General features: G+C 42.7%; 1 protein-coding gene across 5 annotated transcripts in view; it reads right to left on the reverse strand.

The window, feature by feature from the left end:
- The window catches only part of mark2b (MAP/microtubule affinity-regulating kinase 2b), a 41,043-nt gene that overhangs the window by 17,460 nt on the left and 8,782 nt on the right, over nucleotides 1-14,801 (reverse strand). For 2 of the 5 annotated variants that reach the window (XM_076086942.1, XM_076086944.1), the window contains exons 2-14: nucleotides 9,363-9,530; nucleotides 7,987-8,040; nucleotides 6,859-6,907; nucleotides 6,589-6,654; nucleotides 6,132-6,202; nucleotides 5,784-5,840; nucleotides 4,084-4,320; nucleotides 3,063-3,182; nucleotides 1,947-2,046; nucleotides 1,708-1,820; nucleotides 1,283-1,357; nucleotides 975-1,032; nucleotides 430-572 (exon numbers count right to left, since the gene is read on the reverse strand). In XM_076086942.1, coding sequence (XP_075943057.1) covers nucleotides 430-572; nucleotides 975-1,032; nucleotides 1,283-1,357; nucleotides 1,708-1,820; nucleotides 1,947-2,046; nucleotides 3,063-3,182; nucleotides 4,084-4,320; nucleotides 5,784-5,840; nucleotides 6,132-6,202; nucleotides 6,589-6,654; nucleotides 6,859-6,907; nucleotides 7,987-8,040; nucleotides 9,363-9,530 — 1,311 coding nt within the window. Of the gene's footprint in view, nucleotides 1-429; nucleotides 573-974; nucleotides 1,033-1,282; nucleotides 1,358-1,707; nucleotides 1,821-1,946; nucleotides 2,061-3,061; nucleotides 3,183-4,083; nucleotides 4,321-5,783; nucleotides 5,841-6,131; nucleotides 6,203-6,588; nucleotides 6,655-6,858; nucleotides 6,908-7,986; nucleotides 8,041-9,362; nucleotides 9,531-14,801 lie in introns of all 5 variants that reach the window. The other 3 variants (XM_076086941.1, XM_076086940.1, XM_076086943.1) reach the window with 3 other exon arrangements.

Below are 14,801 nucleotides of genomic sequence, written 5' to 3' on the forward strand. Positions count from 1 at the left end.
ATAGCATAAACATCACCAAGCATAACCGTGAACATGATGCACACTTCTACTGTCTTACACTATGAAGACCATCATAGTTATATGGGCATGCATTTCAATTAGTTTAATTTGTAACGAGCATCTGTTTTGATCTTTGGACCACAGATTAAGATAACATACGGCTGAACTTAACTTACACTAAAGACTTTCCGAATAAAAACTAGCTTTCAAATTTCTCTAGAATTTCCCAGCAGATGTTTTCCTATCAACCCACATTTGGACAAAGTTGCTCATGGTGGTTCCCTCTAATTGCAGTGTGTATTTAGTTTGTCTTTGTGGCTTTGTGTGTCTGTATTTGGTAATGACGGCGATGATGCTCTAATGTACTTTTTCATAGAAACTTTCGAGTGTTGCAAATGTCGTGTAAGCAGCGTGGGTGTGTGGTCTCACGGTGGAGGGCGTGGCGCTCTTCTTGCGGTCAGAGGGGACCAGAGGACTGGCCGGCACCTTGGTAGTGGAGCTGCCTGACGAACCTTTCCTCCCAGAATCCTCTCCTGCTGTCCGGTTGTCCCCCCTCTTAGAGTAGGATGAGCCTAGAAAAAGACAGAGTGGGAGTGTATTAGAAAGGCCGTCACTTGCTGCGCTGTAGCCCGAGACATCTTCCGTCTTATCCCCATCCGGATAACAACCTCTGAATACCTTTATTCAATTATTTACTCCACCTGCTTCAGTGTGGCAGGACTGGAGACCATCCCAGTGTGCACCAAGATTGAAAACATATGATTCAATTTAAAAAGGTGTAAAAAAATAGCTTTGTACGATCCGTCCACTTCTCGTAACCCTCTCTGACACACACACACACACACACACACACACACACACACACACACACACACACACACACACACACACACACACACACACACACACACACACACACACACACACACACACACACACACACACACACACACACACACACACACACAACTCACCGTGGTCGGTGGCTCTGCGGTTCTGAGGCTTCTGGTTGGACGACACACTGCGCTGCACCTGAGAGAGACAAAGTGGACGTGCAGGTCAGTGTGGTATTTTACATGTCAGAGCTGTTGATCCATTCACACGGGAAAGCTACAACACTGCCGGTTGCGTTGGTTCACCTGTATCTGTATGTAGGTCAACAGTCTAAAACCTCAAAATGAGCTACACCAGAGAAGACCCCCAAAGTGTCACTCGTGTCACTGGCTGGAGTTGGGAGACCTCGTTATGTTTTAGCAGAAGACATTATGTGTTGTCATTGTACCTTGTGAGGCGGGGAGGGGGCGTTTATGTTGCTTACATCAGATCCAGGCCGGGGCTTGATGCCACTTTCATCCAGCTGAGGGGGAAGAAAGAAAAACATGGAAATTTGGATACGAGTATCGGGAGGAGACGCAGAGAGACTGTGGTGAGGATACAGCAAACACAAAGGACTAAAAATAGAGCTTTAAAAAAAAGCATAAATATATATAAAATTCAGAGATGAGAGCAAATTGTTTGTTCTGATGATAAAAGTGAAGCGCTACATTTTCTTGTACACATTGATGAACTCACAAGAGCTGATTTGTTTGACAGTTTTCTGTTTAACATCAGTGCAACTGCAGCTAGGAGAGCTCTGACAAACCAAGACTAACTGGCCTGGTACGATGTAAAATAAAGGCGTGTAGGTGTGAGGAAGAAACCGTGTACCTCAGAGTTCCTATAGTCCAGTAGCAGATACGCAGCCATCACATCATTGTACTTCTGGTTCACCAGCGAGTCCTGGATCTCCTCCTGAGAGAATCCCATCGTCAGCATGATGTCTGCACACACAAAAGCATAATTAGAATTCCTGCAGGTCCATAACTCTCCTGAAGATGAATGTGTGTGAGAGGAGAAAAAAAACATATTAATAATAAATACTTATTTTGGTGTGTTTCTGTTACTACCTGTCCTCCTGGGGTCTTTATAATCTGGCTGGGGTTCGATGTAGGGTTTGAGTTCTTCCTCCTCGTGCCCCACATTCATCCACCGGTCCCGCATTATCTGCTGCTGGGAGGAAGCCAACACAGACGAAGGGAGAGGGGAGAAATGAGATTTCAAATGCAACAGACGGGGCAAAGAGCAAAGGTTACGGAGCCAAAGAGGAGAGGAGAAAGAAGACGGAAGAGATTCGTTCAAAAGAGTCACCTCGAGACAAATCGGTGAACAATGGAAGGGATGCAGAAGTCCGATAAACTTGATGAGTTGATTTGACGTTATTCATCCGTTTGCTCCACTAATCTTAATAATTATTGAGTAATCAGCGGGGTAAAAACTGAAGGGGAATACTGAACCATATCAATCTGTTGCTTAGAAATGTAGAGAAACTTTAGGGTAGGTGTAAATGAAATAGTCACAGGACTAAATTCCAACACTAAAGCTAGAGTCTTCTTTCTATAATCATACAAGGCTGCCGTAACATTTAGTACGCCAAGAAGAGATTGGAGAAATGTGTTTAATCCAAAATGTTGATGGGAATCTGGTACTCCGCAGCAGATAGTTATCTACCTTGTCTTCTTATTTTTGCCAATACCTTCCATATAAAACTAGTTCTGGTTCTATCACCTCTCAGTGAAACCACATATAGTCACTCATAACTCCCAAACTAACATGTATTTACGATGCCTTTAAAAAGCCCTTTACACTTCAGCAACAAACTCACATATAGCTGGTGAAGCGCGTCTGGGTCTACAGTATAGTACTGTACGTGCTACATACACCATTACATTAACAACTCAAAGACCAGTGGTCGAGCTATTCGGAGATGGAAAAGTTTCATTTAAGTTTGTCAGTCCGCAACTTTTTTCCCGAAATAAATATAAAGGATTTTAAATCAAGTGATCGAATGATTTTTTTTTTTATGAATCCAAAGCAGCTGAAATCAATTTGATAAAAAAACAATACGATGCAATGAAAGCATTTTTAACACCATCCAGCTGTGTCTAACCAATGTGGTTTTTGAGTGATTATCGTGTGTGTGTGTGTGTGTGTGTGTGTGTGTGTATCAACAAAGCGCAGCGTACCTCGAGGCTGCCTCTTTTGGAGGGGTTCAGAATGAGGAACTTCTTGAGCAAGTTCTCACAGTCGGTGGACATGTAGAAAGGAATCCTGTATTTACCACGCAGCACGCGCTCCCTCAGCTCCTGGAGATGGACAAGAGCGTGAAAAAGTCAGCGGCAGAATCTGAAAATCCAGCTTCAAACATAAACACGATCCTGTATCTCATCTGTTTATGTGGTTTAATATCATGTGGCTTGAATTAGCCAAGCAGCGCCATTGAACAATTTATAATTCTAATTTAATGAGACACTGGACAATAATGACTGCTTTTAACACTGCTGTAATGTAGCAACACATTCTTTAGGAGCTCTCAGTACATCGTGAGGCATTGAATTAGCATAAATAATCGATCTAATTAAAAGTGCTAGGGCTTATAAAATGACATCTGAAGTTGTACATTTTGCACTTTTTTGTCTGTGCATCACATTGACACATTTTAAAGAAGGGAATACCTTTTATCATAGCTATTCAAATCAGAAAACAGTGAGGCTCCTATCTGTTAAATACATAGTCACACCAGTAATGCAAGTGTTAAACCAAACCACATACAGCAGGACGTAGTGCAAAGGTATACTGTACAAGCCTAAATATTAATATTATCACATTCAAAGTCATATATTGCCCACTCAAAACGTGTCTGCACTTCCAGAGTGACTCATGTGGGTACTGACTGAATGCAGGGTGTGATAGGTGGTGTGAATAATTGTGTTAAAACTATAGTTCACAGTGCTTCAACCCAACAGGTTTCAGAGCCTGTTTGGTGCATCAAACCACCAAAACCCCGTTTGAAGACAAAGCACTTGGGTTGGCATTTAAATCACTTTTACACATTCACACTCTCTTCAGCTTCTGCATTCTGCAGAAGGAACAGAAACCGGCCTGACAAATATTACAACCACCCACAGAATACAGACATCCTCTTATGTAATGCACACACACACACACACACACACACAGACAAACACACTCTCTCCTCTTCCTGACCTTAAGGTTCTGTCCGTCGAAGGGCAGCGAGCCGCTGACCAGCGTGTAGAGGATCACCCCCAGGCTCCAGACGTCCACCTCGGGCCCGTCGTATTTCTTTCCCTGGAAGAGCTCCGGGGCGGCGTAGGGCGGGGAGCCGCAGAACGTGTCCAGCTTGTTCCCCATAGTGAACTCGTTACTGAAGCCAAAGTCGGCTATCTTGATGTTCATGTCTGCGTCCAGCAGCAGGTTCTCCGCCTGCAGACAGAGAGAGCGTTACATTATGATATAGAGCTGTAGGATGTGGAGGGAAAGATTATTGATATGCTGGGATCCTATTTTTCTGAATCTTGTGCCAGGGAATGACACACAAATACTTCTGATATTTGAGATGGTAATGTGATATTTCATTTCCCCACATATGGAAACCTTTTGCTTCCACGGGAAGAACGGAGCTACATAAAGTTTAGAGCTAGCTTGTACTAGAAAGGTGAACAAATAGGCCACCCTGTCATGCAGTGTCAGTGCAACAAAGATGTTCTCTGAAATGCAAATGAAGATAATATATTCCACAGACAGTCGTCTCAAACACATTTCTCTGGGGGGGAAACAAAACAACCCTCTGCTGGGTGACGGAGGATTTTTTCAGAGTAATGGCACGGGGCCGACAAGCAGCACACAATGGACAAAGTGAGTTGCCACAATTTATTCCTGCGAGTGTACGTTTCTATCCCGAAGCCTGAAGTGAGCAAGGAGGCTGGGGTTGCCTAGCAACAGGTGCGCTCCTTTTCACTCGCTCTGAATCCTCTGTCGCGTCTGTGTGTGTGTGTGTGTGTGTGTGTGTGCACATCAAATACAAGACTGGCATCATCTCTAGGCTCTGACCTAATCAAATGAATTGAAATGATCTATAGCTTATCAACAACAACACTTCCAGTTGCCCAACAAAAATAATTGAAGTCCAGGAGTCGTTGGTATCGTCGACACAGCAGTATAAGCTACATGTGGACCATGATTGCAGCCATGCTTAGTTTTTAAACCCCTCAGATCGAGAGTGGTTAGGGTAATGTGCAGGATGGTACGCATTACAATAATGAGAACCGTCTGTCCTCCAGAAATCTTATTTCCCCCGCTGTCTATTTTTGTAAATGCCAACCGTCGTCTGCTAAAAGTGGAGAAAAAGTTTCACGACCTTGGTCAAAGCATTGAAAATGTTTATTATTGGGGAAAAAAACCACTTTGAGATGAGAGGGTCCTGTATGGTTAGTGGAGCAGTAATCATGATAATGTCTTGTCTACAGGTCTAGCTGCTGGCACAATAAGAGGATTTACAGCTCTGCATAATACTCGGAACAGAAAGGACCTGGAAGCATTAAACCTGTGTGTGTGTGTTTCATTTTTGCCACCAACTGATGAGCATCAAAGACAGCAAGGAAAATATATGAAGAGACAGAAGGAGAGGATCATCCAATAGGAGTATTGCATAGAAATACATTGATGTATGGCTTTGTGTGTTTAAGCCCCTGCACGCAAACAAGGACATTATATCATCTTTGTGATTAACCTCTAGCTCGCATGGTCATGGGGGGCAATGAGTTCATCTGAACAAGTCAAATCCTATGAACATTAATGTGTGTGTGTGAGTGAGTGAGTGAGTGAGAGAGTGAGAGCTTGGGCTTTGACACTCAATGTAATTCAATAATGTGTGTGTGTGTTCTCACCTTGAGGTCTCTGTGTACTATACACTTCTGATGGCAATACTGCACCGCTGACACAATCTGGAGAGCGAGAGAGAGAAAAGAAGTAAAAGACAATGAGGGATTTCATCAGGAAGTACCAGGGATGCAAAATGTAAGTAATTCCCTTGACGGCTTACATTTAATGATCAATATTAGATCATTAAAATAATAAAAATAATAAATGCATGTTTGTTTTTTGCTTTATACACTTTTTAATAACCTATATATGTATGTATGTATATATATATATATATATATATATATATATATATATATATATATATATATATATATATATATATATGCATTTTCTCCAACACACACACAAACCTGTCTGAATTTGGCACGGGCTTCTTTCTCCTTCATCCTGCCGTGAGCCACCAAGTAATCAAAGACCTCTCCTGGGAGACCAGAGAAAGAGCAGGAGAGACATTTTAGTGCTGGAACCTGATACTCGTCTCCTTAAAGCCAGAGTATTAAGTCAAGGGGACACTGACATTAAAAGTATTTTCCTTTAAAAACATTAAAATACAAATACTTAAACAACAATTTACAATGTCAGTGTTTCTCAATGCAAAGGTGATATAGGTGGTTAATAACCAATAATCAAAGAGAACGAAACAAATCAAATAAAAACAGGATATTTGTAATATCCATCTTTTGGACAAAGTACTTTTTAGCCTGTACATAACAAGGGGAGGTAGTTCTTTCATTTGGGAACCATTTGTTTCGAACATACAGAGTGCCAAGCCTCAGGAGGAACGATTTCACAGTGACACGCACTCACCTCCACTCGCGTACTCCATTACCAGGTACAAAGTCTTCTCTGTCTCTATCACCTCAAAGAGCTTGACTGGAGGTGGAGAGAGAGAGAGAAAGGCAAAGACAGTGGATTGGAGGGGGAGGGAAATGTAAAGGGAAGGGAGATAAAATGGAAAGGCCAGGAGAGTAAGAGCGAAAGCAAAAATAAAAGAGATAAGAGAAAAGGATTATTACGATTCTGGTTGAACATATGACCTTAAAAACACCAAGAAGTCTGGTGCTCAGTGTGACTCACCTATGTTGGGGTGATTCAGCATCTTCATGATCCTCACCTCCCGGAAGAGCTAGGAGAAAGGAAGTCAGATTTAGGTTGGTATACGTATGTGTCGATCAGAGTTGTAATCTTATTTGCGTCATTGCAAAGACTCCAGAATCAATATCAGTCACTTCCTGTTCATGAGCATGTGGTTCAGTTTACTAAAAACAAACATTTCAAGCAATGCCAGTTACAAGCCCGAGGTCTGGCACCATTTAGGGTTTTGGGGTTCAGCTGTAAACTCTGACGTGTTAAGTCAAAGCACTGCGTACTAATTCAATCAAGTCTAACTCAGTGTCTCTTTCTGTGGTTAAGGCGTGAAGAGCGTTTGACTCATTGCTAATTACTTTCCTCTGACTCAGCAGATAAGGTCAAACTATCAACTATCAAATTATCCAGAAGACACACAGTGGACGGTGTAAACACTCTTAAAGTAACAGCTCAATCTGTCGTATTTACTCCGTCACAAATGTTTGTTCCATTCAAAAGACAACTTCTGTCTGAAGTAATGCAACACACAGCCCGTCTCATCTCTCAGACCCCCCCACCCCCCATCAGAGGAATTATTCATTCATATTATTGAATTTATGCGTCGGCCCGGTCGGTGACTTTTCCATGTCTTTACATTTTCTTGTCATGCACTCCGTCTGTCTGCGTTGTGTGTATTCCTTATGTCTGCGGATGCATAAGTGATTGGTATATATGTGTGTGTGTGTGTGTGTGTGTGTGTGTGTATGTGTGGGCATATATGGTTAGAGAGTGTGCGTGTAAGGGGACAGACCCCACCCTGCCACGATCAAAAGAAGTAATTGCAGCTTGTTTCCTGTAATTAAAACTCTCTCTGAAAACTAGACCACTTCAGACAGACAGACGGAGAGAGAGAGAGGTAGAGAGAGGGAGAGAGAGAGAGAAAGAGAGAGGGAGAGATGGACAGGGGGAAAGAGAGAAAAGAGCAAAAGAGAAAAGACATGTGGGGCAGGAATGGTGACTTGAAAATTACTTCTGAGAAAAGGGATAAGGAGGACTGAGGTTTGGATTTTGTGCCTGTGTGTGTGTGTGTGTGTGTGTGTGTGTGTGTGTGTGTGGGAGAGAAACAAAGAGACCCACCTTCTGCAAACTGGAGGAGTTGAGCTGTGTCTTATCAATGATCTTTACAGCCACCTAGAAGCAAAACAACATGTATTATTAGACTTTTTATTCATTAATCACAGTTTGACGCATCTCGCTCACACAAAGCTGCACAGTCACAGCCGGTGACCACAGCACACACACACAAATGATACAATCTCACAAAATTAAGAGATAAACACACAATCACAGCGGGCCACAGTTGCATAATAAGGCAATATATAGACAGGGCTGAAGCATGGTTTGTACCCATGCCATAATGAGGTCTATAGTTCATAATCCAACAGTGGGCACCGACAAGGGAGGCAGAGAGATAAGGAGAGAGAGAAATAAGAAGGAGGGAAAAAAAAACTAAAATAGAAAAACAGACGGATGGGAGAGATTCAAAGTGAGAGATGTAGAAAAAAAGGGGATGAAACGGAAAAAGAGCAAAGAGGACACAAAGAGAAAGGCGAGGGAAACGAAGAGCAATGTCTGAACATGGACACAGAGAAGGGAGGTCTACTTTTTTCTCCCATATCCGTCTTTCACTGTCAACTAACTTCTTTCTTCCACTCCTCTTTCTAGTTGTGCTCGTCTGTCCGACTCTTTCATGCCCTCTGACTCTCCCTTGTTTTCTTTGTGTGTGTGTGTGTGTGTCAGCAAGTCACATGGAGTGTTATCAGGGTGTCAGGCACAGAGCTGTCACACATTGACAGAGCCCGCCCACCCCTCTCTAGCTCTCTCACACAGACCCAGAGTGTACTTGACTGGGCCTCAGACAAACCCCAGCATGGGCTCACTGCAGACACAGCTTTTCCCTTAAAGGGACAGGCCGCGGCGTTACATCACATCTGGAATTCACAATGAGCCGGAGACATTTAGGCTTCTCTGTTCTAAGCTGACAATGGCGATATAATCTCCTGCAGCAGATGTACCGTCTCCAAAGCCATGCGAGTCCAGGCTCAGACCTACTGTCTGTCACAGCATGAGCCCGCCTCTATCCTCAGGAAGCAGGAAGGAAGATTAACGTTTAGTCAAAATATTCACGGATTTCTACTTATTTTACCATCTTGGCTAATTAGAAACTGGTTCCCTAGTCGCTGGTTCCCTAGTCGCAAAGTCAATGTTTATTTTTGAATGGTTCCTATATTTCTTCTTCTTGAATAGGCTTTCTTAGCATTGCGGGTTGTTATTGAACAAACCAGTTTCCAGTGAAAAACAAGAGTCAACGGTACGGCATTTCTCCAAAATGTGACTAAAGTGGCTTAAAATAAAAGTCTAAAGTTCAGAAAGTCAGGGCAACTCCGTAAGTGGAACCAAAGGATAGATTAAATCTATCCACCGTGTGTGTGTGTGTGTGTGTGCATGCCTACCTCTTTTCCGGTGAGGACGTGTCGTGCCAGCTTGACCTTGGCGAAGTTGCCTTTGCCGATGGTTTTTAGCAACCGATAGTTACCAATGTGCGGCTGGTCATCTGATGTGGTCGTGGCAACGGAGTTCCGACATCGCGGCATGCTGGAGCGACCAGACGACTTGGTCTCCTGAGGAGAGAGAGGAGTCAATACGTGAGCGTCGGAGCACACGAGGACTGGAAAGCGAGCGGTTTCTCCTTTGTCAAACACTTATCCGCCCTCACAAGCTTCGACTATCCTGCGATTAAATGTCCCATCAATACAGACATTTATCTCTTAGGGTCATGGAGTTTCAATCATCCACATAAGTGGTACGACATCACCAAAAAACTGAAAAATATGCTTCAAAAGAAAATGAGAATGGGTAACTCATCAACACGGCCTCTCAGAGAGACAACGCCGCCTTTAAAATATAACATATAATGTGCCAATATATCTTTAAAGCATGGGTTTTGTTATTGATACGACTACTATTATTAATACTCCTTATCGGTTCGGTTCTTTATCGGTTATTTAATATATTACTTATATTCAGAACAGGATTAGAATTGATTCATATTTTAAATACAACCAAATGCTGTTTGTAGAGCAGCAACAGTAATGTTTACAACAGCAAAGTCCCCATATAAACTCACTAATGTCTCAATGACAACAGTGCGACTATTTTTAGAAACAGTTAAGGAGAAAGACATCAGTCAGTCTCATCCTGCCCTCCCTCTGCTGAGGTGATTCGCTGCCTGCAGGTACCGCTGGTATGAGGAGGAGGGGCTTCCTTATTGAACAGGTGTATTGATTACGTATGAGAGACTGCAGCATGTTCATAAACTACATCAAAACGTTAAAGAGGATCTATAAAAGAACCGGTAACTGTGGAGCTCATCAATAATACAGAATTTGATCATTTAGACCTGAAGCCTGAAATATTTGGGTATGAGCACATGTCAGGGAGAGCCACTACCCAAACACTGAAGCAGTTTCATAACACCGGCTCTCTTTTGTCGAGTCAAACTCAGCTTGGTCTTGAGTTTCCTATAGTTACTGCTTCACTATGGGTAATGTTTTACAATATTCATCACTTGGTAAGATATTGGTATAGGGCTTCAAGAAATAATACTGTAACCCTAGTTCATTCACTGTATCCGTGTGACTTTACTTTGAGCCACCAAGGCCAGAAGTTATTTTAATAATCTCTTTATATGGTCGTGAGGAGTAAAATTGCTTCCGTTCATCTTGCAGCAGACAGTAGGTCTTTCGAGTCACACACACACCCACAAAAAGAAAACAAAACCTTGCTGTGCTGGCAAGTTTTGCATGGTTGGCAACTGCGATTGGGTTTCATCTCCAGGAATTGCGTGTGTGTGTGTGTGATCTAAGTAGACAGGTGACGGGGATCAGGGTCAGAGGAGAGGACGGCTGGCTCCAGGGTGACGAGAAGCAAACACACACGGGCTGTGACACCAACACACAGATACAAGAATACACACTCGTACACACGGCAGTACAAACCACACACACACCTCTCGGAGATCTGACACCGATGAGAGAGACGGGCCGGTGAAATTCACACCGCTGGTGCGGAGCGAATAGGTTCACACAAATCATCCCTTTCTCTTGTTCTCGTGTAATTCACCTAATTATCACTCTCCAGCTTGAACAAATTAGAGGCCGGCGCTGTGTCCCAAATAACCGACAGACCACCATTTTTTTTATCAACATCTTCCTCCCGCCGTTAACATATCTCAGCCACGGGAAGACAGGATACCGTGATCACTTCATTGTGTTTGTGTGTTTCTTGCTCCAGATGGTATGATCTAACGTCTGTGTCCCCCCCCCCCACACATCCTCATGCTGACCTGCACAAAGTGTAATAGGCCAGATTAAGCTGTAACAAAAGCAGGGGACCTGGGATTAAAAACAAATGACAGTTACATCAAACCCGGAGGACACGGGAAGGTCCTTATGTGGCCCCGCGTGAGGGGGAAGCTAATCATTTGTATTTTTGGATCATGTGGGCGAGCGGGAAAGGAACAATATGTCAGATGTGGACACTTTTCAAGACAATGAGACCCAATCGGACCACACAGAGCAGAACTCTTGGAGGTGTTAAGATATCCTATTTGGTTTGTTTTGATGGAATTGAAACGGTGTGGGAGAAGATATGCAAGTAACGCAATTTACACATGAAAAGCCCGAATACAAAAGTTTAAATAAAGTATTTAAATATATATAGTATACCGAGAGAATGTGACACTAAGACTGCACACGTGTCGACACGTGTCAGTGCATTACATAAATGAATGTGTACATATGTGCGTGACAAAGACTTGAAACAGGGAAAGTCTGAAAGGAAAGAGCTTGTAGATAAAAGGTCACGACATGTAGCTATGCGTCCTTATTTTCAAAACCTTTTTAAGTTATAGTCCCACCAAAGTGAAGCTGACACAAAGTAGCCTCCAGAAGTCTAAAAGAAGGCCGTTTCCACTGCTGGACAAATGCTTTGATACACTTGGAGACGCCGGTGTTGAAAAGTGACTTCCTGCTCTGCATGTAAGTATGTCTGACTTCCTGTCGAACCTGATTTCTCAGAGTGAACTGGTTTCTAGCGGGCTGACCGACAGGTGAAGCCGTCAGCATGTAAAGGCCTAAAAACATCTGAAGCACTCTGTGTTTTGGGTTTGTGCTGATATTTGGGATGCAAATGTATTTTACAACATTAGCTACTAGTTAGGCAACTTTGCAGAGATATATTCTGAACACAGAATATAAATAAAGGATTTAACTATGATGTATTATTAAGCTGTATACAGCCTGATTAATAATAGAGGAGTTAAAATCAGGCCAACCGTAGATGTATCATTTGAAATGGGCCATTCTGTACCAACTCAGTGTTACTGTACTACTGACATGAAGGTGAGAAGAAGTCTTCTGTTAACTTGAGCTTAAACCGATCCTACACGCATCCAACCAGTCAGCAGGCCTAACTTTATATGTAGTCGTGTACAGGGACCATCGGTCAAAGTAAAGTTGAAAGAAATTCAAGCGTTTTCCTCAGACTTCTTTCCTTCTTCAACCCTGTGGTCTTCCTTCTCTCCTATCCTCTTTCATGTCAGACTATTTCCGTCTTCTGATTCTTCCTTTATTTTTGGGCAGCTGCAAGCAAGGCAAAGCCCCCCCCCACAGCATATCCAGCTCTCCTCTCTCCCCTCAGCTATAAATATAGATGTTTTGGAGGACAATAAGTGACATCATTGTTTTGTTCACACATTACTCTCTCATGGTGTGTGTGACTTGAGACTGCACAGTGTAGAAAAGGAGTAGAGGATGTTCATTGGAGCCCAAAGATACATACATGTCAACAATCAACAAGCTGGTTACATGTTTAATAATAAAAATAAAAGATAATAATCTACAAAACATTCCTGCCCAACACATAAATCAGCTGCCTTCTTTGTAAGTACGCTTATTTAAAAATGACAAGAAAACAAGTCTTTCATCTGATGTGATTCTAATTTTACGGTTCAGAGAATTGACTGTTTACATACTTTTTTCAGCTCAGATGTTTTTGATTTATTTCCCATTTCCGTGCCACATTTGTTTCAACCACAACCATCATTCAACCAGAGTTCACTGGCTACCGTGTGAGGCCTGTCAGACTTCATCGTGTGGAGAGACCATTAGTAGTAGTGTTTATATCCGGCCCAAAAATTCAGACCCCCTCCCAACACACACACACACACACACACACACACACACACACACACACACACACACACACACACACACACACACACACACACACACACACACACACACACACACACACACACACACACACACACACACACACACACACACACACACACACACACACACACACACACACACACACACACACACAAGTGAAAACTCGCCGACATGATGTTTACAGCCGAGAGCCATTTACTGCCACACTGGAAACACAAGCATGTGCATATGAGCACACACACACACACACACACACACACAAAGCCGTGATGTTAATCCAAGCCGGTACTGGTTGTGTTTTGACTCGAGCCTCATTATCACCGACCTTTACTAATCTGAGTTCTGGGAGGAAGTCACTCAGATACGACCAGCTGGTATTCTACACAGTACGGTTCAGAATGGGACTCCGAAGGAGAGTCGCTACCACCGAGGGACGGCTCGGCCCAAACGCAAGAGGGGCAAACGTGGGCAAAAATGTCGTCAACAGTCAGGAGGCAAAGTAGGAGAAGTCAAAGGAGCTTAAAAACACACACTTTGGAAAATTAACATGACAAACCGGGCTAAGCTGAAACAACTAAATAGTGTTCACCACACGGCAAACAGCATCATAGTGCAAGACAATGCTACACTGACGAATTGTGTAAAATATGTCAAACCATTCTCGCTTGTGCTTCGAATTCATAAAATACCGGGCATAATTACACAGACACAATATTACTCCAATTACACACAATTAAAATATGGTTACTTTGCTGCCAAAATTTGCAACCAACAAACTGATTGGCAGCTTTTATTATAAGCTGTTGTACAGATCCTTTTTTTTTTTTAAATATCACATCACAACCTGCTGTGAACAATTAAATGTAATCACACTGTCCCCTCTCATTACAAATAATGAACTACAAATGAGTTACTCCATCCTTTCTCGTCTGAGGACAACGTAAGGTTGCTCCTGAAACCAAATAAAGATGGTGGTTAACATCAAATTATATGATAAAGATGTTGCTTTTATACAACGCTATTATTGAATTTAATCACACACTGAAGGGTTTTGGCTACCGGTTTACACTGAAACAGTTTTTTAATTGTGAGGAGCTCTCAGTCCGGACTGGATTAACTTGAGAGAAGAAGTTGCAACACTGGTAAAAATAAACAAACACTTCTTCAGCTCTGCCCTGTAAAACTCTTCAGCAGCAGCTCTGCAGTCCCACTAGTGGGTTACTTAGTGTCGCTCTACGAATCGATTTTAAAAGTAATGGTGAAAGTCTCATTATTTATAATGACGTATTGGTCATGGTGACACTATATATATATATATATATAGAACAAACCGGGTCTTTATTGGATACATAACACACAACCACGTACAAAAGCTGCTGCATTATACTGATATTTGTAGGTGGGACGAGAGACACACACACACACACACACACACACACACACACACACACACACACACACACACACACACACACACACACACACACACACACACACACACACACACACACACACACACACACACACACACACACACACACACACACACACACACACACACACACACACACACACACACACACACGAGATTGCTGTGTTGCCATGGAGATTTGTCGCTTGCTGAATCCCGCCCTCGATCTCTCGATGTTTGTATCT

Source organism: Anarhichas minor, unplaced genomic scaffold, assembly GCF_050575085.1.
Source record: "Anarhichas minor isolate MPS153535 unplaced genomic scaffold, ASM5057508v1 ptg000009l, whole genome shotgun sequence".
Taxonomy (NCBI): Eukaryota; Metazoa; Chordata; class Actinopteri; order Perciformes; family Anarhichadidae; genus Anarhichas; species Anarhichas minor.